Source organism: Cinclus cinclus, chromosome 4, assembly GCF_963662255.1.
Source record: "Cinclus cinclus chromosome 4, bCinCin1.1, whole genome shotgun sequence".
Taxonomy (NCBI): Eukaryota; Metazoa; Chordata; class Aves; order Passeriformes; family Cinclidae; genus Cinclus; species Cinclus cinclus.
Window position 1 is genome coordinate 7300406 of NC_085049.1, and position 25813 is coordinate 7326218.

At 37.2% G+C, this 25813-nt stretch overlaps 1 protein-coding gene across 1 annotated transcript in view; it reads right to left on the reverse strand.

The window, feature by feature from the left end:
* CPNE8 (copine 8) overlaps positions 1-25813 on the reverse strand; it is a 69844-nt gene that overhangs the window by 38966 nt on the left and 5065 nt on the right. The window contains exons 2-6 of the mRNA XM_062490786.1: positions 17466-17506; positions 10746-10792; positions 6934-7037; positions 3969-4008; positions 3149-3225 (exon numbers count right to left, since the gene is read on the reverse strand). Of these exons, the coding sequence (XP_062346770.1) occupies positions 3149-3225; positions 3969-4008; positions 6934-7037; positions 10746-10792; positions 17466-17506 (309 nt within the window). The remainder of the gene's footprint in view (positions 1-3148; positions 3226-3968; positions 4009-6933; positions 7038-10745; positions 10793-17465; positions 17507-25813) is intronic.

A 25813-nucleotide genomic window follows, 5' to 3' on the forward strand; every position in this document is an offset into this window, starting at 1 on the left:
AACTAGCATAGAATGCTCATTAAGCTTTGCAATGGCCCTATCTCCTCATCAACAGGAATCCCTACAGGAATGCACTTAGCAGATCCTGAAAAAAAACATTGCTCAGAGTTATAAGTGTGGCTAGCATCTTCTCTCTAGGAAGACAGAACATGCAAAGATCTAATTCTGAATAGTGTCTGAGCAGGTGATACTCTCTTGATAGAAAAATGAAACCACACAATGTCTGGAAGTAGATGTATCTGCACATCCTTTTGTGCCAATACAGCTGGAACATGTGAAGCCAGTCAGAGTAAACCTTACTCATGGAGCTTATCTTGAGAAGGCATTTAATGAATCTACTAACCTGAGAGGTAAAGAGAACAAACATTACTGGTAAAATGTTGCATTGTCCACTTCACCTTCTTTGAATTAGTAGAATTATTTTCCAATAGAAATTATCCAAAACATATGTTCACATCTGTACCTGGCCAGTCTGTAAAATAGAGTGCAACACTAAAGCATGTTCTTGAACAAGCAATGCTCACTGTGACAAGAATAACAGGCTACCACACTACAATACTGGGAGCAAGACTCTCCTGTGACAGAATGCATAAAATTCCAAGTCCTTTATGGTATCAGAAACAGAGAAGGAGGCTCAGGGGACAATCTCACAACTGCCAAGAAGAAATACGGTCCAGTTCATGCCTCAGAGGTGTAATCCACTGGTTCTTGTAATTCAAATGAAACTACAAGGCATGCATGCCATGTAGGCAAAGAAAATTGTGAATTCCGCACCTTCACTTGTGTACTTGCCATGAAGATTAGTGCAAGGTGTCTCAGCCTTCCTGCCTAACTACAGCAGTGGTGACCCTCTAGGCTTGAGACATTTAATTTTGAGGAAGGACAAGACCACCCTTTCACTGCAGACTTCCTAAGGCAACTTGCCCTGATGATACACAATCTGACTTGAAGCTGGACAGCTCATGGCAGCCATGGAGTCCTGAATTGTGTAAGACTTTTGTAAATGCCTAAAGTAGATAGAGCTGAAGAATAAGCTTCAAGTCTTTCTAAGAAAGAACATCAGAGCTTACTTGAATGCCAGCCAGAGAATGGAATTCAAGCTTCTCAAACTGCTTAAGTATAAAAAGTGTTACTTCTGTAGGGTAGCTGACTGGAACTAAAACAGCACCAAGCATTTTCTTCTTTGTACATCCACTGCCAGAGAACTGAAGAGGGAAAATGCTAATGAACTTCAGAAAAACAGTGAAAATATAAAGCTCTCTTAACTCAAAGAGCATTCATGCTATGAGCACACAGACATGACTTCATAAACAGAACAGTAAATTCAAAGCAGTAAATATCCCCAAGAAGGAAAGACATGCAATATTGTCAATTCAATTTTCATTGTTTGAATTTTAAGAGACATTAAACACACATCTAAAAGCAAACAATACTGAAATGCAATGCAATAGTTTCATGAATAACACAAGTGTCTCCTAGACACCCAGACTTCAGAGAGTCCAGAATGGACAATCACTCAGGCATAGCTGTCAAGTCACACAACTGTCAAAAGCACCAATGACAAAATAAACCATGGATACTGTGAAGAACTGATAAAGTCAAACACTCTCTCATTAACATGTGTCTGCCCACATGTTGAGTCCACTTAGTAACTACCATACAAGAGAGTATCAGAACCCAGACCTGAGAAATGCTTGTCTACCCAAGAGAAAATATGTTATACAGGCCAGCACAACTGTGAAGACCTTTTCTCCACAGAATCTTCATCAATATTTTTTCTTTTCTCATAGGTAATTTAAAATGTTAAACTTCATCTGCTACTCATTTCAGACTTCATTTAACCTGTACCAAATGATAAACTGCTGAATGGATGCCTTTTAATCCACATGTTTAAAATAAATTTTAGAAGTTTTCTCAGGAAAAAAAACCAAACGTGTACTGTGCTGAATAATTTACAAATTGAGGACAGAAAGAAATTTGAAGACCTTCAAAAAGTCAGGTAAGATTCATCTTACTAAATATAAGTGTCTTCAAAGTCAACACTTTCTCTGACCAAGTGACCACAGGCTTCCAGCAGAATCAACTGACAATCAGTCAACCCAGTCCATGGGGCTGTGACAGTGCAATTCACTGTGGCAGCCAGCATGAGCTAGGCCTATGTGACAAGTCAGTGAGCTGTTGTTTCAGTGGAAGTAAACAAAATAGGACCAACCTCTGTCCCAAGTGACAGGACAGTATTTCTGTGCTCAAACTGTGCAGCTGTCAAGAACTAAAAACGCATCCAGAACAAGCAGTGACTGTGTGCTGCCATCCCACAGTGCTGGGGCTCTGGTTCTCCTGGGACAGCCCAGGAGCTGGGCAGGGATTGTTCCCTTAATTGTGTACTGGAGCTCCCCTGCCTGTGCCTTGTACCTCTGTGATTCTTCCAGTGTGTGGAGATGGGTTTCCATAAGCTGATGACTCTCCTGGCAGGGGTCTGAAAGCAGCCAGGGCAAGGTATTTGGCCTCCCATGCCTACCATTGGGATATGCCTCTCATTTGTTTGCACACAACCTTTTTAATCACATAACCTAACATAACTTTTCTATTATGACACTTACTGTACTGGTCTTCAAGGTTATTTCCTAGACATGTTTTTAAAAGTTTAATATCCAGAATGGGATTAAGGGGAGAACCACAAAATACTGTTGTCTTATAACCACAATATTTACTGATGTTCATAATTTTGTGTGATTGTATTAGAAATGTGATAATCTGCTCAGCTGATTCTTTATTGTTTCTTTGTGAAGGTTTTTTGCAGGAACTCAAATGCTTGAACAAAAGGTAATAAAAGTTTTATGGTGTGCTAATTTGCAAACTAAAAAAAACCCCATTTTTTAGAATAGTACACTCAAGCTACTTCTAACGTAAGATGTAACAAGGTTGACAAAAATTTTGAATTAGTAAATTTCTTTGCTAATTGTCCAAAATGAAACCTAAATTATCATAGTATATATAAAGAAAGATTTCCATTCCATGTAACTATTTACTCGCTCAAGAGCCATTTCTGTCAATTCTGTATATCAAGATATCTCACAGCAAAATGTTCCATCCACAACTCTTGCCTCATGCAGCAGCATGCATTCATCCAACATTCCAGAATACTTACACAATTGATTTTTCCAGTCTGCTTCCCTGTGACCCCACTATTTCTCCCAGTGTACAAAACATCTGTCCCAAAAAATCCTGAAAAGCAATAACATAAAAAACTCGGAATTCGTATTTTACACAATGAAATTTGGTTTCCCATTTATCTGAGCTGTTCCCTACTGAAGAACAGATTCTGCTGAACACATCTCAGTAATAGCTATGCAGTAATGAATCATAAACAGACTCACTACCACCTATTTGACATAACAGTAGGTTACATTTACAGATGTAATTCCAAGGCAGTACACCATCACTACAGGGAGCATGTAATTGGAGATCAATGGCTAAAAGTCTCATCTTTTCACTGTGAAGCACACACACAGCATTCCTTCTACTATCCTCTTTTCCTTTGCTCCGGGTTCTCAAAGGTTCTCTCACCAAAGCCTTCCTGTATTTATTTTTTAAACAACTCACTGAAAAGCCTCTTAATTCTACTCTTGCATCTCTAAATTTTAAAGTTACTATTTCGTTACTCTCACTTCAAGACAACATGAGTATTAAAGGTTTCTTCTAACACTGAGACACAATAAAAACATGCTTCAATTTTTGGACCCAAAAAAGTATCAATAAAAGGTATACATGCATGTTCAAATATGCCCTTTCCAATAGAAATGTCCCATTAAAATTATACTCATTAGCATTATAGGTTTTCACTCATAGCACAATCACTGTATTTGTCTCCATGTATCTGATATTACTTATAGTCAAAAGAAAATAAACGTACTTAAGAAATGCAAGCATTTTAACACAAGGAATTATAATAGTGAGGAAGAGCTTACGTGTTTTGACAGGTTAGGACTCTTTGAGTCAACATCATAGCTTACAAAAAGAAAAAAAAGAAAATTTATATCAGAGTTGCCAGATGACATATCTGAGGACAATCATGTAAAGAAACAAAAAAAAATAAAACAAATCAAACAACTCTTTCACCTATTGCCATGTGTGAAATTCACACAAACAGATTTGTCAAAGTTTCCCAGTAAGGAATACAAATTGAGTCATCACATATTATAGGATTATGGTTCACTGGTTATTTGAAATGAAATCATTCTCGATAAAGTGCAAGCTTTAAATTGAAATTCTTCTGACAGACCTGTTTGAACAATGAAAGATGACAAAAAGCAGACCAAAAATTAAAAATTAACCCTAGAATATAAACTAACTTGTAAATTATTTTCTTAGGTAATTTTTCAGTCATTTAAATAAGCAAATAGAAATGATTGACAAGAAACTAAACTTTTAGCAAGAGTTTGACTTGTTCTTTTGAGTTTATCAAAATCTTGGTCTTCTACCAGCTAGAAAATGTCATTGTTTCCCTTCCATAATCAAGTAAAGAATTAAAAAAAAGCTACTCTCTGAATTTAAGAGATTGAAAAAAATAATGTAAGAAATTCATACAGTATTACTAATCTCTATACTAATAGTCTTCCATCTCTATCAGATAATGCAAGTAATATTTTTATCAAATAATCCATTCAGATTCAGCACCAGTAACTAAACAGAAAATGTTTTTATCTGTCATGTTACTGCCCATCTCAGGCTCCCCTGCATGTTTCTGCTCCCACTGCATGGAATGCTATCCTTTGGTTGTGCTGCCACAACTGGCTGCTGCAATGTATCATGGACCAGATCACATGTCAGGATGACAGGAATGCCATAACATAGCTGGATGTGGGGCAGCACAAAGCTTCAGAAACATATTTATAGAGAAAAGAAATTCCTATAAACACCATTTTAACACGAGTTAAAACCTCCAATTAAAAGCAAACTGCTTGGTAGAATTGAATGAAAAGAAAAGCACAACTTATAATTTGACTTGAGAGACAGCTACAGAAACAAAACAAAGAACAACTTCACTGGCAAAATCACTATGTACCAGCTGTGAGAAGAAAGGGACCTGTGACATTGGTGGCTGTACATTTTTTTGGGGGTCCTGCTCATTTATTGAAGCACCAAATATCAGAGATATACTTGCCACTTGATTTTTTTTTTTCCCTGCAAAATATATTAATCATATAAGGAATTTCTTTGAAAAGTAACACTTTGGCCAACAGCAGTACACAATTTTGTCAAGGAACTGAACAGAGGAAACTTTAGAAAAAGTTTCAGAATTGGGATTTAAACCATGAGTGGTGATGTGAGATTCACATTTCTAACTCAGAGTTCTAAGATACTTAATTTCTCATCTATCATTGCTATAGGGCTCTAGAGTAAATTTACATAATATGGCTATATAATTCACACAATATGGTCCCTTGCAAAGACAGCAGCAGCTATTCAGCTATGAGCTCAGAACAGACTTGTGTCCAGGTAACCCAGGACAGCAGCAGAAAGCAGTCAGCTCTCTCTGCTAAGCACAGAGAATGTGTGGTATTTACAGCTTTTCATAAACAGACAGGAGTCCACTTCTCTGACTACATAAAGAATTAAACAGCAGAATGTGTTTTCCCTTCCAGGTCCAAGTCCTTTCCAGATAGCACTTACCCAGAAGGTCTTTACAAACTCCCCTTTCTTTTCATAGACTGAGCTTGGCTTTCTCTTTTCTAGTTCATTTCTTTCACTTTTCATTTCTATTGCCCTGCCCCCTCCCCATAACCTACATGCATCCTATGAGAAGCAGGAGGCAAACAGATACAGATTTCCACACAGCTCCCACTGTGTGGCTATTTCAGCAATGCTTTATGCTCTGAGATGAATCCTTTATTTCATAAATTGATTAGCTCTGACTTAAAACTTATTTTAAATAATCCGCAATAGTTATACTCCACAGATTGAATGACATTAAAACCAACTTTTAAAACTACAAATAAAGTCTGTATCAGGCTTCCATTGTGAAAGTCAAAGGATTTGTACCTAGCCACCTCAAAGCACCCTGTAATCTTCCTGGCTTTAAGTATTTCCTTTCATTCTTTGAAATAGGTGGTCTAGTACACCTTACAAAGCAAGTGAAAAGAAATAGGAAAAGGGTTCTTCAACTAAGAAAGGACATACAAAGAAAATTTGTGGCCACCATGCACAGAGTGAAGCAAAACTGCAGCAAAAACTTAATTATCTATGAGGGTTATTCATACTCTCTCCTAGGGCAAGGTTAAGAAAGAACTGCTAATAAAAAGAGGATGAAAATTACAAAAAAACAAGACAACCTTGATTATTACAAAGACTGGAATAATCAGAAAGGACTGAAACGTAAGAGATGACATGCAATGGTGACATGACCTGGTGACTGAACTCTCAATTCTATTTTCCAAAGAATAAAGGGAAAGTCAATTCCACCAGTGGAATGAAATAAGCACATCTGGAATAACATCAAAAGCCATCTATTTCTAGAACAACTGCTGTTGTTTTAAAATCTTAAATGTAGTATATTTAGATGCACAGTAAAGAAAACTTTGCCTCTACTACTTGTACAGTATTTTATTTCTGGACAGTATATCTGTACCTGTTTTGCTGGCTATGCTGCAAGAATATTTCAACATTTTGACATATTTTCCTTTCTATTTTCTGAAAGTAATAACTGTAAGCATAATTGTGCTTTGACTAGTTAACATCTGCCAATTTCTTAAAACTCAGCCATTGCTATGTTACACATTTATTTCTGAGGAAGCAATGTTAAATAATCATGTTTATTACATTAATTTATCTTATGTCAGTAGATACCAACTCTCTTCAAGTTAATTTTATGCTGGACAAAACTTTACAGCCTTACAGAGGCTACAATATTAGAGTGAAAGATTGTTAACTTACAAATCAAATCGCAGATTCTCTCTTTCTTCAAAGAAATAGTCCATTATAAATTTTCTTACAAAATCTGGATTTAAAGTATTATCAATTACTTCTGTTCTTCCAAACTGTAAAAGAGAAGTGTAAGTATAAGCTACATACAAGAAGGAAGTGTAATTAGATACCTGCAAATACCAGGAATAGGTGAGATACATGACAGCCTGTAAAAAATTCTCTTCAACAGGTGCCATGAAAGAAAATGACTGCATTCACATGAATAGATCAGTTACCTGTGGATGAAGACAGAGTGGCAGAAGACCTCATATTTCAATATAGAGTAGTGCATATCTAAACTTCATTAATATCAGCTCCCAAAGCCAATGAAAATCCACAAAAGTTTGAACCAGTAACAAAAATCCACGTTTCCTGAAAAATGGGCCAAACACAACAGCAAGCAAAAGCTTGCATATACTGTTTATTTCAGATAGCTTTAAATATTAGGAAACACAGTCCTTCCATTGCAAATGCATCATTTTTGCACTGTCCATCTCCTATTTCACCTCAGTTCACCTCTCTCTTCATCACTCCTCTGTCTGAGCTTTTGTCTTTTCTTCTTGATGTTTATAGAAAGTGCCTTAGCCTCTGTCAAGATGAAAATATTTTAATTAAAAAAACAATGCAAACCTTAGCTGGGGAAGACCCAGAGCAACCTGGCCTGACTTTGGAGATGGCTTTTCATGGATCAGGAAGATGAACCAGATACAACAGATGAATAGGAGGCTAGATAACACATAAGTTCCTTTCAATTAAATTAGTTCATTATTGTCATACTTCATATATCATGGGTTTAAATTTTCTAGCTCCATTAGCAATAGAATTATGTATGAATCCAAAGGAAAAGTTATTTCAAAAGAAAAAGAAGTTATAAAATGGCAGCTAAGCATCAGTTTTAATCTTTTAAAATAATGAAACATCATAAATTCATAAGTAGTTTTCATCTCTTCAATTCTGCATTTTTTTCAATAAACAGTATTTCATTTTACACTACAACCATGTTGCCCTTGGGAAATATGTCAGACTTGATTTACAATGCATTACAGAAGTGTATCAGTAACCTAAGATAAATATGAATGTGCTGATGATCAAATCACACTGAGACCAGAAAAGGCCTAACTGAATACCCATTACACTGTCACCTTCATCTCCCACCAATTATACTTAGATTGTTACAAAACTCAAGAGAGTTTTGTAATTCAGTGGCATTACTAACTTTTCTTTAAATTGTTTTAAATTACTGTTTTGGGTTTTAGTTGAGGCTTCAGGTTTTTTTGTCTGTTTACTTCCTTTTTTTTTTTTACATGGGCTATATAAATGATTCCTTCACTTATGTTTGCACTCGAAGATCTTACAGGCCTTTTTCAACCTAACTGGTTCTACGATTAAACTACTATAACTAATTACTTAACTGATTAATTACTAATAGAATTTACCTTAGTTGTAACAGTAAAATTATGTTCTCTAAAAATCACTAGTCTACACTTTCCAGCTAAATTAAGAACCTTTTGAAATTTGTTTTCCCAATTACCTATACCCCTTTTAAGTAGAAGAGGTTACTTCTATAATCCAGTCACTTATGACTAACAACATAGCTACTGATTAATTAGTTCTCCACATGGCCTACTTTCCCCACTAACAATTGAGTAAAGCTAAAATTTCAACATGGCCAAGAAGCAAAAACCTTCAGAAACATTATTTGGGAGAATAACAAAATCAATGTAACTATTTAAAGGGACTAATCTTCTACTTACCACCTTAATTTTTTTACTGCTGGTATAAATATAATATGCCAGAACATACAAAACACAATCCTGATTAAGCCCCTCCACAATGCCAACCTCTAAATTTTGACTGTTTTAATAGATACTAGGAATGGATTCTACTCACTGAACTCCACATCTGACATAGTCAAAATTTTAGGCTTTTGACTATCTCTTGGAGGCATTTATATAGAATGATTCATCTGATCTAATGCAGACATCTGAATTAGGTCTGGTGAACAACTGCCCTCAGGATGTTATTTTTTTCTATTAACTGTAAACAGAAAATTGAGTTGCAAATATTTGTACCTGAACCTCCTGATAGACAAGATGAAGATAACTGTGATTTAAGCCAAAAAGCTCAGATTTTCTAGCAACTGCAATCTTGAAAGTCTGTTTTAATGCCTGTAGATCCTAAACTTCCTCTTTACTTATATGTATTTCTGGGTAAGATTGCATTATAACCTTAGCATCAGGACAATTACAATATTAAAATTGTTTTAACAGCTACACAAGAGAAGTATGAAAATTACACAAAATACATATGAACCTTAGACAATAATAAAAGCCAAAATTTTGATGAAATCATCTCAACCCTGGACCAGAAGAGGACCCAAATGTTTAAGTGATGATCTGAGCTTGACAACCAAACTGTACCAAGTCACCTAGGCACCTGAACAACTTAAGAATCTGCTGTTTTCACAGTTTGCTATCCAGATATTTAGAACCCTGTGTATGTCCACTACATCTCCTAATTTAACTACGATTAGGCAATTCCCATTATGAGTCCCTAAAGTGACATTTCTTCACACAAATCATCAGAGGAATGTGATCCAGTAGGTATACTGAGAGGATGTCTAGTATCCACTTGAGAACAACACAGAGCAGCAATTTTCTTATAAACTACAAATTAAATAAGTACATTGTTTCACATATTGCAGAGTTACATGACCTTTTCTCCAAGCATGAGACAAATTCAATTCTCTCTTCTTGACAAGACTGAAACTCACATCCACCATGTTTCAGCAAAGCAGAAGATACAATTCTCTGGCCAGCTGACAAAGACACCAAATATAACAGAAGAGGTCTGTTTTCTGTGTCCCTGGTCATCTACCACTGGAAACCTTTTCCAGAGCAAACACATAAAATATAAGTTCTACAAACAGCAGTATCAGACCTCCTCTCTTTTACAGGGAAAAACAGTAAGATAGTACATTCCACTCTTGGGTCTGTTCTTAAAGCCCATGGCCACATAGCAATCCACTTGTAGTGAAGAACAGTTCCACCAACCCTCTCTGAAGGCAAGGAAATACTGTATTTTATCAGTAGAAAGATGACCACCCTTCTCCAAACACTACCAGTTCTTTCTGATAACATTAAGAGTAACATTAGAGAAGAAAAATTAGATGACTAAATACTGGGACAGAGTTCCAGGCTATAAATGTTGATCTGCTGCAGGCATGCAATTCTGAGGTACTTGATTTAGTTTCTTAAGACATACCTCTCCAAAGTGTTCACACTCAAATAGGAAGATAAAGTCCAATCTACACATAATATCCTCCTTGCCTTGTTGCCTATAATAGTGTACACTCTATTCAGCAGCATCTAACTTCTCTGAAACACTGCACAGCAAAGGTAGATCTTTACCACAACTACAGGCTACTTTTGCTGACACTGACCATCACCACAGCTCAGCTCTGTTTGAACATCTTCCTCTATGGAGAGCCACAAACCTTATCCAATCTGACAGCTAAGTCTGGTTTAATTTACCTGAGGGAGACTGTAAAATGGGAAACTCATGCATTTTCTCTATTTTATTCCCTTTTTTGATGGAAATGTGCAATCAAGATATGGAAATTGATATCATTGTGACTGTATTTTAAGTGTTTGATAGTACACAGGACCCCCATAAGCCTATCATGGCATTCAAGAGGCTACGCCATGCCCTCTTCTGCTAGGACAAATTACCATCCTCAAATATCCCCAAAAGGTTTATACAGGTATGAGTATGCATCTTACCTCTCTCCATTCTCTGTTTCCAATTGCTTGTGTGTACAAAACACAGACTGTGGGGAAAAAAAAAAAAAGTTTGGTTATTTTCAAACATTAACATATCCTTAAATTAAGTGAACTAATTTTGTAGTCTCTTGTGCTGTTGAAATTAGTAACTAGGACAATCAAATGGTAATATTTTCCTTCAGCTGTCAGCAATCCTAATCAGACTGGTGACCATGTGGTCTACTTGTTGCAGAAATCAGCTAATAAATGGAGTGTTTCCAAAATGGGAGGCAGCACTTAAGCCTGACCCCTAGCAAAGCACTTGACAATCTTTAAAGGTAAAATTGGATAAAAGCAGGTCTTCTTTAAATGTGGGTGGTCAGGCTATTCAACATAACCTAATGCACAATTACCTAAAATACACTTTCTTCAAGAGAGAAGAAAATTAAAGTGAAAAAACAAATGAGGACCCTACTGAAAAGAAACAGGGGAAACAGAACCAGAAAAGGGAAAAAAAACCCAACCAACCAACCAAAAAAAAAAAAAAAAAAAAAGAAAAAACCTCTGAGGTTTCCTTCCTTAATTTTACTTCAAATTATTTATATGTATTTAAGTGTGTCATACATGCATGTTTTATTTTTTTTTAACTAAAGCCTGATAAAAAAATTGAATCAATTAAATTTACTGACCTCACCTGATTTTGAAAGACCAAGCAGAACAATCCCACGTGTCACTCAGATCTCTATTACCAGTACAGCACTCACTACACATTAAGCTGCAGCTTTCATCACAAGGACTGGTGACAGGGGTGCAGTGATTATAATCAGATCTTTTATACACTATTTTAAGTACAGATCATTTGCACTGAAGGAGCACTATAAACCTTATTTTCTACAGTCTTGAACTAGTTGCAGGTAACTACGATAAAGCAATTTTTACCTGAAACTCCTCCTCAAACCCTTTCTAAACAGAAATACAGATATTTCTACGTTCCTCTACAATTCCTCAATAAATTCTTTTCCTATACCACTCATTATTTTTCAAAAGAAGGTAAAAATAATACTGTTTCAGGTTTCAGCCCTGAACAACAAAGGTAGAGGTTTGATTTTGTCATCAGTGAAGTTAGAATCATCAACAGATGAAGCAGAAATGAAGTCAACCTTCTAACTACACTTTCTTCTTATTTGAAATGCATTTGCTCTACATAAAAAAAACCAAAAAACAAACCAAAACCCCTTAGGCAGTAGCAAATAAGAGGAGAAACAGCAAAAAGCAATTTCAATATTTTAGCTCACATAGAAGCTAAAAGTTCACACTTTTATTTTTTAAGTAAGATGTCTTGTAGATGAAAAAAAGCTTTTTAAAAAAAATACTCAAGAGTAATTCTCAGCAGATGTCTGTCTTCCTCCATTTACTCTAAATAAAACCTTGGCAGTCATGTCCCTACCTCTGGTTACTTTTTATAGTAGAGTGACTCCAAACCAAAAAGCTTATTTTTTACCACACACTCTGGAGTGTGTATTTTTTCAACACAGCCTGCTGGAGTGTATTCATGAAGAATGAAGTGAAATAGGAAAATGTGAGAAAACAGAATGAAATAGAAGCTGTGAAATCAGCTAAATAAAGTTCTGTAGGTTATTGAACTTCTGACTACCCACCCATGACTGTAGAACATCCTGAGCTGGAAGGGACCCAGCTGGAAGGAATCCATCAAGACTATCCAAGTCCAACTCCTGGCCTGCACAGGACACCCCAAGAGTCACCCCATGTGCTTGAGAGCATTGCCCAAATACTTCAAGAACTCTTTCAGGTTGGTGCTGTGACCACTTCCCTGGGAAGCCTCTTCCAGTGCCCCACCACCCTCTGGGGAAAATCCTGTTTTTCTAATACCCAACTTAAACCTCCCCTGACACAACTTCAGGCCATTCCCTTGGACTCTGTCGCTGGTCACCAGAGAGAAGAGATCAGTGGAAGATGTAGACTGCAGTAAGATCTCCCCCTCTAGGCTGCAGATGTGGCTGATATTTTAAATAAAGTAAGAATATAGGCTAATAAGTGATCACCTCATACAACATGTTATTTTAAATAAAAGATGCAAGTCTGACAGGGATACATACACGTGTGCATCTCAAACTGACATTTCAAAAAAAATTCAGCCCTAATGAAAGCTATAGAAAAAACATACCTTTCAGTCTTTCCGATAAATATTTTGTAAATTTAGAAAAAAACTTTCAAATTCTTCTATCTTTCCTCTAAAATGTACCCCATAAATTTTAGGAAACCATCCATGATACTGGCCTCCATCAATCTTAAGATTCACTATCTCAAATGGCTCTTGGAGAGAATTCTGTAAAGATCTTGATACACTAATTGTAATAATCACTCAAAAACTTCCTCAAATTCATACCCAACTGGAGAAGTGCAGATAAATACATCTAAGTTGATCTAAAGCACTCGAAATGCTCAAACCAGAGATTAAAGGCTCCATAAAGCAACCTGTTTTTTATTAGAAAACAGTTAACAGCATTGTCATGAGGGAGAAGGAATAAAGGGGGATAAATAATATTTCACAAGCCATCATATCATGCAATCACATCCTATGAGCTGAAAAAATAGCTTTTCTCTCAATCTCAAAAACTAAGGGACCAATGAGAACACTCACAGCAGCACACTGATGAAGGGTAACCAAGAAACACTTTTGGAAGGCTTTGCCATATTGTGAAGATACAGCTACATCTGCAGTCAGGAATTACTAATATTTAGTAATTTTTAACTCTAGACACTTATACCACTATGTCATATTCAAGGTAAATTTAATTAAACCTCGCAATGAAGAAGATGATGGAAATGTCAACACTTATTACTTTGTTGCAGATACAGTTCCAAAAATATTATAGATTATTATAGCCTGCACTTTCCTATCTTCCCCGATAGACTTGGCCTCCCTCACCTGCTCTGGTCCTTTCCCTTTCAAAGCATATATGCTTATTCTTTAGTCTGGCAACTACTGCTACATCAACACTGTCCATCTCAGTTTTCCCAAACACATATATTCCATTTCACGAAGACTTAACCACAATGAAGTTGATCAATTCCCCATGCTACCTAAATCTTTTCATGGTATCAGTTCTAGCAGGGCTCCCCAATGATCTTCACTGACCAGCTTTTATACTTTCCAGGCAGAGATGCCCGAAGGTCCCTTTGCTCCAACTGCCAAGGGATTCTTCTTATTGTTACTATCCTCCATGGGGAGATTCCCCAGGGAGGAGTTTTTATGTTTTCAGTCATTCATGCTGGACTCTTTTGATGATTTATACTCAGGAGCCACAGGATTCCACAGGAGGACATTTCATCTGACTGTGCTGCTGCCAGCACAGCTCTGCAGGGCTCAGCTTGAGTTGTCAGAGCATGGGAGGAAAACAATTCTGTCCATCATTAGACAGAAAAGAAACATGCCAAAATCATTAATCGGTATCTCACCAGGTCTTATCCCTGCCTCATCAGGGAAGTGCTACTCTAACTTGGCTTTCTACAAGAAAAAAAACCAAACCAACAAACCCCATAGATGTTAAAAAAATATTCTTAGAAAAAATGGTCTCCAAACTGGAAGAGCAGAATGCTCCAAAACACAAATACAGTACAAATACAAATCAGGATATATGACTTGCTTTGACTCCACTGAGCAGAAAGCACTGTCAGTAAGAGGCTTCAGGATTGTTTAAAACACTTAATGAACAATGGCTATCCAAGCCTGTCCCATCTATCTCTGCAGTTACTTCTATCACTTGCCTCTGGGGAGGCAGTGACAGATTCCTCTTGGCATGAATATTCTAGAATGCAGGAAAGTGGTCAAACCTGGAATACTGAGTAGCGATTACAGTATTAAAAAAAGGGCAAGCATATCTTCTAAGAGAACTAGGAGAACCACAAGTTCCTTTTTAACTTCAGGAGAAGTATGTTTATATTGACATGGAAGTTGGCTATGTTCCTGTGTGTCCCTCTGAAAAAAAGACCAAGAAGATAAAATTGGATTTTCACTACCAGTAGGAGGATCCCTAGATAAATGTACTCGAGTATGAAAATCATAGTAGAACTGGCCTAGTCAAAATGAGACCCCAGCATACAGAATGACTCTACATAGTTCTATCTTGTGTGAGATCTAACGGCTGCAAATTCAGTGGCTGCAAAAGTGGATCTTGTGACAGTGGCAGGATGCTGATTTTGACACCTTTTTAGCTACAGAATAAACTTACCGTATACAGAGCAGCCTAAGAATGGCCTTTGTCCAAGTGAACAGACATTGAGGAAAGTTGTCCTGCTGCACTTCCAAATACAGAAGAACAAGAACCTTTTATACTACTCACCCCTTTTACAGTAGGGCCATATCTCTGTGCCCAACTAAAGGATGGTACAAGCAAACAAATGGCTATTAAAAAACCTGCAGAGTACTAAAACTGGATGTACACTTTTTGGAGAGTATCCAAAATCAAAGCTGCTCTGACAAGTAATTTCTAGAGTGCAAATACAGTATGAGTACTGCCAGTCTCAAGAGTTTCCCCCTTCTCTCTTCACCAAGGACAATATTACTGTACTCCATGGTTTTATACTGCTAACCTGTGACAGACAGGCCTGATTGGCAGCATAATTGGGTACTCACAACTGGAGATCAGATCTCTAAACCACACCACCTGTTTGAGTGCTTTAAATAAACTACATATTGAAAAAGTAGCATGTCGCAAGTTGATAAACAAGTTTATGATACTTTAAAAACATTTCCATATACTCTGAATCCATCAAAAAATACCACCAGTTTACTCCTCAGAAACATTTTAAAATAGATACTAAGATTTCTTTAGGTTTTCCTGCCACTTTGCTTCCATGTTTTTCCCAGAAGGGGTCACCCACCAGCCACCATCACTTTGGTTTGCCCACCTGCACGTTCCTGGGCTGTGCACAGGCTATTTGGAGATACTTTGCTGGAGCATCTCCTCTCCAGAAGGCATCTCCAGCAGTGTCTCTGCACACATGGCTGTGGCAGTACCTTCAGCAGCTCTGTCTCTAGCTCACACCTGCTGACACATTTTTCCTGTGGTATGTTTGGGCACTCTGTGCTCCTCTGGCAGGCAGAAGTTCTGGCAGGCAAGGGCTGCTCATGTGCTTTGCAGAGCTGACTGGAACCAGCTGTGACTGTCACAGGGTGCTTCATGGCCTTCTCCCACACACTCACACTGCAGTCCCCTGCCACTCAAACCCTGAAATTTATGCCTAATATAGTGCCCTATCAGATAAAAACTTGAAACACTTGTCCTTAATAATTTTTTGAGCTTAAGAACTGCAGACGCCATATCATTTCTGCCAATATGAGAGATCTCTGAATTCATTATGGGAAATAGGTCACTGAGCATTCTTCAAAACAGTTTAACTGAGGGTCTTTTTTAACACAATCACAGAACTTTTAGGGACCTTTGAAAATCATCCAATGCAACACCCAAATAATTTTTACTATTTTTTCAGCCAACTAAATTTTTTTATGAATATGCAAAACACTCCGTTTTGTTACTGTGTGATCTCCCTACACCAGAAGCATGGAATTACCTATGTCTCCTGGAGCTGTTTGGTTTTTCGTTGTTTGTTTTATTATTTTTTTAAAAAAAGCTTTACAGGATAGAAACATCAAAGGTACTCCTAACTTCTTGTAGGTTTTCCCCAGGAAGTAGAAGCTTTTCCCTTCAAAAGTGTATCATAGAATCTCTCTCAAGACATTTCTGATGCAGAATGGAAATATAGTCTAACAAAAGTACTCAGATGTTTCATACTGCTACATGACTCAGTATTCAAATACCAGGATATGGTTGCATGTCTAGAGACTTGATACAAGTGTGTGTCTTGGGTTATTTCCAATGCCAGTAAGCACAGTATGTGGTATCCTAAGGAAGAAAAAGCCCAGGCTTAAAGAAAGAAACTGAAATTATGGATAAAAGCAAATGGAAAATTGTAGGGGAGACAAGATGACACTACAACCTAAGGACCAGCATATTAACAGAACAAAACTCCTTTCAGTAACATTACCAGGAAAGAAAGGAAATTGTTTGTGATCTTGGTTCCTTGATTAAAGTTTTCATCAAGCATTCAATACAGGAAGAAAGTAATGGATTTTGAATCAAAAGTCCCATCATAAATTCACAGACGAGAGTTTTGGGGGATCCAGTCATAATACAGCTTATGAGCTTACAATTTTGAAAAGATTAATTCAAAAACCATCATACAATTTTTTGATCAGGAAAGCCAGTGTTTCACAGAGATTAATTAACTTAATTTCATTTTTCAGCATTTGACTCTAAAATTAGTAGGCAGTATGTACCAGCAGCAACAAATGCTTATAGTATATTTAGTATTTTGCCTAACAGCATTGAAAAAAATCTAAAACAACAGATACTAAAAGAGAAACAACAACCCAGCTTTCCAGAATTTATTAATCTTGGGAAACTTTAGGTTAAATACTAAATAAGGGATTACTTAGCTCAGGAAACCAGTATTAAACATAGTCTTTAAAACTCCAGCTCACATAACATTAATTATAAGTGTAACTTATTCAAGTGTAACTTAATTGTTCTAAGTAATTGTCACAAAGACAATGTAAACCTAACTGACACTGAAGAAAATCACCCACCTAATTTTATTCCAGTGTTTGCACATGTAGAATACATAATAAGAAGAGATAGCAAAATACTATATACTCACTTGGATCAGATTTAGAAAATGTATCTCTGTCCAAAAGATTTCTATAGGAAAAAAAAAAAAGAAAAGATAAAAATAATCTTAGGTATAAAAAAACTGTGGAAGATGCAAATCAGATACCAATGCACATACATTTTTAACAAATCAAGAGTCAGCTTAGTCTTCTCCCCTCCTAAGACTTAGTCAGCACTAACACTCGAGTAATCTTACATTTCATTTTATTAACCATTTTGGATTTGAGCAAACTGTGGCTCATATACTCCAATACCATGATTCAAAAAACAACCACATGTACTTTATATATACATGTAACAGGCATCAGGAAGAGAAATTCCTTTAAATCACAAAGGTCTACCAGAGATTCACTTACCAATTCAACACAAAAACCTTAAGACTTTACATAAAAGAATGGCTATGAGATTTCAGAGCCATCAAGAAACATCTCAAAGAATCTGTCATGGACAAGGAAGGTAAAGAGAACTAATCCATACATAGGACACACCTAGGAATAACCATTAATTTTGTTATGGAATTCAGTCCCAATATCATGACCACACTTCAGCCAGCTGAGAATCATACACAGATAAACAGACTTAAATTAACAATTCAAAAGAATCAGGACTGACCAGAAACCATTCTCAGAATAGTTACCAATATTTCATCATTCAAAAAAATTTAAAATAAATAAATATTTTAAATTGTCTCAACAGACTAGAAAAATGTTCTGAAACAAGGTGTTATTGAAAAGGGACAAGAAAGAGCTAATAAATTTTGGAAGGTATTAAAACTTAACAGCAAAAATGCAGCATATAGTTACATGGAACTGAATATACAGCACTTAGGTCAAAAATAGTCCTAGCCATCACAGTTGGCCACAAATTAAATGCAAGTCAGGAGTCTTGTACCTTAGGCAAAAAGGCATACTGGAATACACAAAGAATGCCACTTTAGACTAACTGTCTGGTCTTCATAATACTGATAATTACTCAATTCAAGCAATAATGTTTTGGACACTCCAACGTTTTGCAATCTAAGACAGACATGGAGCCACTGGAGTTCAGTGAAAACAGAAATAATTGGAAGTATATAATGCCTACCTATGAGGAAAATACTGCTACAAATTGAAGCTGTCCTCAATATCAAGAGAGCAAGCAGGAACAGGTTTAACCATAAATTAAACCATAGGCACAGAAGTTGAAGCTGACTCCCTTGTTTTACTATCTTTCACTGTTAAAGGTGGGAGATATGATGTGAAATCTCCATTGTCTTCAAGAACATGTCAGCTAGCTACAATTCCTAGTAGGGTCTTCGATCCTAAGCCAGAGCAAAAGGAAGGATTAAATAACCAGTTTACATCCCTTATAGCTGATTATTTTTAATAACTAGCACAGCCTCTTCAAGGGGCACTGTTAACTACTCTCATTCAGATCTAAATCACATGATTTTTGTGCTACTGAACAGTGCTGAAAAGTGTATTAATATTTTGTTCAAAACAGGTGTTCTAAGTGGTCCAGTTAAAACTTCAGCAATGAGAAGATACTGTATTCCAAATGTAGGTATTGCCAAGTTCACACTTCAGAACAAGGAATATGAAGAAAAAAAAAAAAAAAGCTTGAAAAGAACATCGGACAGATCTGTATTATTTAATCTAGCCAAAGCAGGCACTAGCTTTATTATTAGTAGTTGTGAATACACCTGAATTCTGCACACACTAATTCTTCTGAACTTCTCTAGTCCATCCAGAAGTGTCATTTTTATGCATACAATTATACTCAGTGAAACTATATCCTAACTGAATGAAAATCACGCAAACATAAATTGGAAGTATTAAGAAACCCAGGAAAATCAGTGAATCCAAGTCAGTACTTGACAATAAGCATTACAAACTGCTTTAAAAGACAGTACAGCAAGTTCTGCAGTATTAGAATTGCCAACCCAAAATGAAAATGACCTCCTACTCCTCCTTAATTATATACACCTAGACACATCACTAATTCCTGGTAACTAGAATTGGATTATCCCAGGAAGAATAGTAATAAAACCTCAAAATTAGACTAACATCAAAGAAATAGTACACTATATTTTGCAACAGGCCTCCCATACTTGCCATTGGAATTCCAAACAATTTTAATTCCTCTGCATGATAACTATACAGTGATCTTAAAATTGGTATGTTAGTGCTTGTCACTGTAGATTAGGATTAAGGAATTTTAGTCATGCTTATACTGGAGATGAGGTGCTTCAAGATCTTGAGATATTTCCTACTTTTCTTGTGTTCCCTTTTAAGTTTTGTTCCCCTCTATCTTCCATATACATACTAACATCACATACTCTTAAGAGTGGCCTGGTACTGTAAAGCTTCGTCTAGTCTGATACTTCCAATAGCTGCAAAAAAGCAGCCACCCATGGGAACAGCATAAGAAGAAGGGAAGAGTCTGTAGATGAGAATCTACAGGTTCTTAAAGAATCTAAAGATAAAGAATCTTTAATGAGTTAAGAACATTTCTACAGAAGCAGCAACGCTGAAATGATTGCAAGGATAGAGACACCCAAGTTTAACATTGTAATTCAGGTCAGACCCTGCAATGAACTTGTGGTTTTGAACTAGTACAACTTGCAACACTCTCAATTCAACCCTTCACACACTTTTCCTACAAATAAACAATGTCTTCAGCAAAGTTTGGACCTGATTGTCCAAATCATAAAGAGACACCAAAATAGCAACAAAAGAACTTCGCAAGGTGTTCAAGCACTGCAGCCAATTTTAAAAGGAACTTTAAAGAAAAAGTTCCAATAGGAAAGAAAAAAATAAAGTCTGATTTGGACACTAAATCAGGTAACACCTCAATAGGCTGCTCAATTTCATTTGTGCATTTTCATTACAGGGGGATAACAACCAAAGTGCTCATTTAAATATAGTATTTACACAGTATTTACACATAGGACAATCTACAGTCACAAGAAATGGTAATGCAAAATAGAAAGCAGACTGGATGTATTTCTAGAACTTTAGATAGTCTTTGCACTCTTAATTTTCAATGGCACTTTCTACACACGCTGAGCAATACAGAATGTATTTTTTCCCTTTTCCTGAGAAAAGCATTCTCTTTGGTAGCAAACTGTTTAGTCTCAGGAAAGCTCACAAAGCTTTCAGAAACCAGAAATATCTGAAACTTCTTTTTCTTTCTCCTAATCAAAGTATTGAGAGTAACAGACACATTTTAACTGAACTTGGTGAGTATATTTTTTGTCTATCCTCATTAAGCCTTTCAGATAAAGAATGTAAAAAGAAAAGGAATTTCTATCAATTTTTTTTTCTTGAGAAACATGCATATCAAACACCTATAGCAAGGAAACGTAGGAACATCTCTGCAGAAAGCATTATTCTACTAGCAGAGATCTTGAAGGAATTCATTCTGCACCTGCCCATTCTGGTGTGGACCTTCCAAAACAGTTGCAACAACATAGATGTCTAAGAGAAAAAAAAATTAATAGGAGCCATGGCAATAACACTGGAAATGTTGGGGTATTTTTTTTTCTGTATAATGAAAGCAATTTCCCCAGAGTAGGAAAGAAAGTGATCAGTAAATAAGATAAAGTTAAAACATTTTTAGCTATGCCTCACAGCATCACTTTATTCACATAGTTTCGTAAACTCCATAAAAATTTATCAAAATAACAGTCCAGTGCTCAAGAAGTTTCTTAGCATAGAATGTTTCAGTTGGAAGGACCCTACAACGATCATCCAGTCCAATGGCCCAACCACCTCAGGGGTGACCAAAAGTTAAGACATATTATTAAGGGCATTGTCCAAATGCCTCTTAAACCCTGCCAGGCTTGGGGGCATCGACCTCTCTAGGAAGCCTGTTCCAGCATTTGACCACCCTCTCAGTAAAGAAGTGCTCACTAATGCCAAGTGCTCTGTACTGTTTAATCTAAACCAAATCACACATATAAATCAGATGCCCCAAGATTCACTGATCTAGCTAGCAGTGGCAGCTAACCAGAAACCATCACAGCCTATGCTGCTTCCTACCATCTCTCATAAACCATGCACTATGTGTATGTTTTCAGATGCATATTAAAAGTAGCATTTACTCACCTTGTCCACATATATCTTCCTTCAAATTTCACTTTTAGTTATCAATATCTGAACTTCCCTCTCTGCAAGTAATTTTTAAGCCTTTGTAACACCAAACTGTTAAGCAGAAGTAAATCCAATTCCCCCATCAGAAATTACAGAATTCTGGCTTGAAGAAAGACCATTGTAAGTACAGAACTAAGCAGTTTAAAATCTGCTCTCTAGTTTCAAAATTTAAAAAACCAAAAATCTGTATTGACTGGAAAAAGACTTACTTATATACTGCTTTCAACAGCTCTGAAATTTTTAATGATAAATATGTCGTTCACTTTAGATTAATTTGTCAAAATCTCTCTGGGTGTTATGGCTTTATGTTTCTCTTCCTCTTTGGATTACATTTAAATGCATGCAAAGATTTCTTGGTTGTGAAATAAAGCACTCAGCAGTTCGCAAACACAGAAGTTGGTTACCTATGCAAAATAATTTTTAGAAAATACACATTTTCAGTATATCATATTTATATTATATATTACAAGCACACACTACTTTACACTTTTATCAATCCATGGGAAAAGGAATTGGCCCTAGTTCATTAAATAAATGTATCTCTGTTTCACTCACTTAATGATGTGACCACATCACTTTTTCACGGAAGATCCTGATAAAGAAAGAAGCATCCTAATCACTTTATAATGCGCTGAATAATACCCATAGTACTACTGATTGTAACAAAACTGTACCAACCTAGTAGGCACTGCACCTCAGCCTCAATGGTACCACTGAACTTGCAAGGATCAGTCTAAGATGACGTATTATCCAAAGAGTCCACTCAAGTGAAGAGCCCACTTGACCTACCTGCAGAGTAATTTCACAAACTGTAGTGGCAGCTTAAGCAGTCACCCTTCCACAGCTGTTTACTCTCTCCTCTATTCAGTTAGAGCACAACAAAGCCAGCTATTAGCCTCCAGATCTCTAGATTCAAAATGCCCTGGACCTAACAGCAGATCAGACAATCACTCAGAATTTTACCTTGTTGCCAAAATAACTGGTTCTCTTGGAATAGGCTCACAGGCAAGACAACAGTGACTCTACTGACTAACAGGTAATTAGGACGACCTGTTCTTTTCTGTTCAAACCATCTCCAATCTTCGGGGCACTAAAAGAACCAGAAAGAATGCAAACATATCTCTGATGTGCAAGATTAAGAAAACATTCACAATACCTCTCCATAACCTTTGGAGAAGTAATTCACTTTTCTTGTTCACCAGAAAACAAATAATTTTCAGCCTCGTGGTAACTTTCATTGTCAAGGTAAGACTATATTGATTCAGAGGCCATAAGGGAAAAAAGAAAGGGAGAAGCAATGAGAAGAGTAAGATCAGCAGTACTTCCATGAGTTTTAAGACAACTCACAGAAAGCCATCTTTGGCTAGATGTACACAAACAATTTTAGGATGAAACCTCTATTAAAACTGCTGATTACTCACAAGGGTTTAAAACACCCCAAAAGATTTGCCAAGTTTATTTACTCTAACACAGCAATAGTTTTATAGGAATTCTGTTGAAACAGTCAGGAAGTACTGGGTTATCAAAATACACTTGTGCAGATGAAAGAGACTGGAACACAATCTTAGACTATTCCAGTTTAAATTTAAAAAAAAAAAAAAAAAAAAAAAAAGTCCATTTAGTACTATAACAAACTGGTGGAACCCTGCTTCAGTACCAACCCAATTTCTATTGGAAACCAACAGAATAAACCATCTACGTGTATGTTGTTAAGGCTGGGCAGATAAACAGTCTCTGGCTCTGAGCTTCTGGTGATGTATCCTGGGAGATGGCACTAAGGACTGCTGGTGGCTGAAAGAGCTTTTCAATCTAGTGTCAGCTCACCACTCCTTTCCAGTTACTTTCACCCAGACCATCCAAATCCATGGATATGCTGCCCTACTTGAGATTTGAGTTCTTTAGGAATGTATAATTCAGTTAATACAGTGTTTCATTAATGTCTAAATACGTAGAACACCTAGGGATTGGTTTTGCTGAAACAAACTCCAAGTTTTTCTGGAACAGCTCTTTAAAAGGTATACCTCAAAGAAGTAATTTTAAAAGGAGATGCATACCATCATTCTAATATTAATTCTTTCTCTGCCAGTGCAGGGCTGTTGGTGAGTGAGCCACTGCTCAGACAGGGAGAAAAAAAAAGAGGAAATAATAAATTTCCTAGTACCTGGATCTTTTCCTGCTGCCAGGCTTCCCTGTATGCCACCTTTCTGAGTCCCAGGATGGTGGGCTTCAGCTGAGGGAGGGCGTTACAGCGAGCTACCTGTCAGTGTCCCACCTCTGGGCTGAGGAGAGCCATGAAGTTTATGGTGGTGGCAGCTGAGGAAGAGGTGCTGTCAGAAAGAGTATGATGTTGACAACTTCTTCTTCCCCACTCCAAGGACGCCCAGCTGAGTTAACAAGCTCTGAGTGCATTCACCTGCAACTCCATCCTACATCCACATTTACTGCACACCGTATACAGCCTCTATTACATCTGCTTGAGACCTGCTCTTCCATCGCTTTTGGTTTTGCCCAGCTCCCAAACTGCACTTCTTTACCAACCATTGGACCTCTTTAAAGCACTGGGGTCCCCAGTAAGGGGGACATCCCAAGTACCTTCTTTTCACCCACTGCTGCCACGCTCCCATCCTGTGCCCCCATCTGCAATGTCTCTGCTATCACACCATGATGATGCTCCTCTGCACTACACCATTCTGTGAGGATCACAAATACATCACTATACACATAGTAACTACTTGCTACTACTATCTGCTGAAAGAAATGTGGTTATACCACACAATTATACAAGGACAAGCTAAAAGGAAATTAACTGAGCAGTAGCCACATAGTAACTAAAAAAAAAACCATACCGGTTTGGTTTTACAGCTTAGTAAAGCTGAACAATGCACCATGTAGGCAAAGGCATGTTCAGACAAAACCTGACAAGCCCTGAGACTTCCAAGGTTGCTTGAAACCTGAAGCCTGAATGAGAACTGACATGTTAAAGACTCAAAAATCAGATTTGCAAAGGCAACAGGTGCTTTGCTGAGGCCAGATTTGCACCCCCTAAACAAAGGGGAGGAGCAGAATTTTTTGGGTGTGCAGTGAAACCTCTGATCTTTCAAAGAACAGCCCAGGTGCAGAGGAGATGCATACCCACCCACCAGAGGATGACCACAACAAACAGAGCTTTGCTTATCAACAATCTTCTTTGTTGAGGGAAAAGGCCAGTAAGAAGCATATCCTGCAAGGTGATGCTTTTTATCATGCCAATGTCCTCTCCTGATGAGACTCAGGTATAAAACCACCACCTGGGGGAGGTATCTGGACATTCATAAGTAAGCCTGAAGGTATTCATTCATTTTGGTAAGTCACAACTGATTCAACCTGTGCAGTCATGAGAAACAGTGGCCATGTCTTCGGGCTGCAAATCTTCAAAGCCCCCCAAAGCACCCTCAGACTGTGCATGATCCACAGTTATTTCATAGTGTAAAACTCCACTCCCAGGGGAGGCACCTGGGCCTTCCTACCTGAACATATATTAACCCACTGAATCTTTTTTAGGGGACTTCTCCACCCCTGACAGATAAAGACTGTGACCACAATTTCGATCAACAGACGTTGAAATTGCAACAATCAAGTCTCGGTGCTGGATCCACGGGTAGTGATACCTTTACTCTCCTTTTGCATTCTTACCCTTTCTTTGTTTTCCTTGTAGATTTTCCTAAGCAATATTTTTATACTTTTATATAATTATATTTCTATAAATAATAACCAAAACAGATACATACCTCCTTTGCAATGTAACCAAACTGGTCTGAAATGAACCTGCCATGTATATATCCACTGGTCATTCAATCTCGTTTCACTTCAATCCACCCCAAGGGATTTAGTAAGAACTTTCAGTTACACCATCTCAGGGGTGGGTTAAAACAGCCTGTCCCCAGTGTGTGGAAAATCACTCTATGAAAAGCCACTGTGCACGAAGGAGACAGAGGAGTCCTACAGCTTTATTCAAATGAAGGGAGAGAGTCCACTCAGCCATACACCTGTGGGGTTTCTCTCTCGAGGTTTCAGAGGACGCAGCCTCCTTTTATCCTAAAATTCCAGCCACATTGCCCTCTTCCTTTCCCCAGTGGCTGCAGTACTAGGAAGGTACAGCCTTCCCAAACTGCTTATCACATTCCCCCCTTGAACATGTCACTTTCCTCCAGAGTTTAGAAATTCA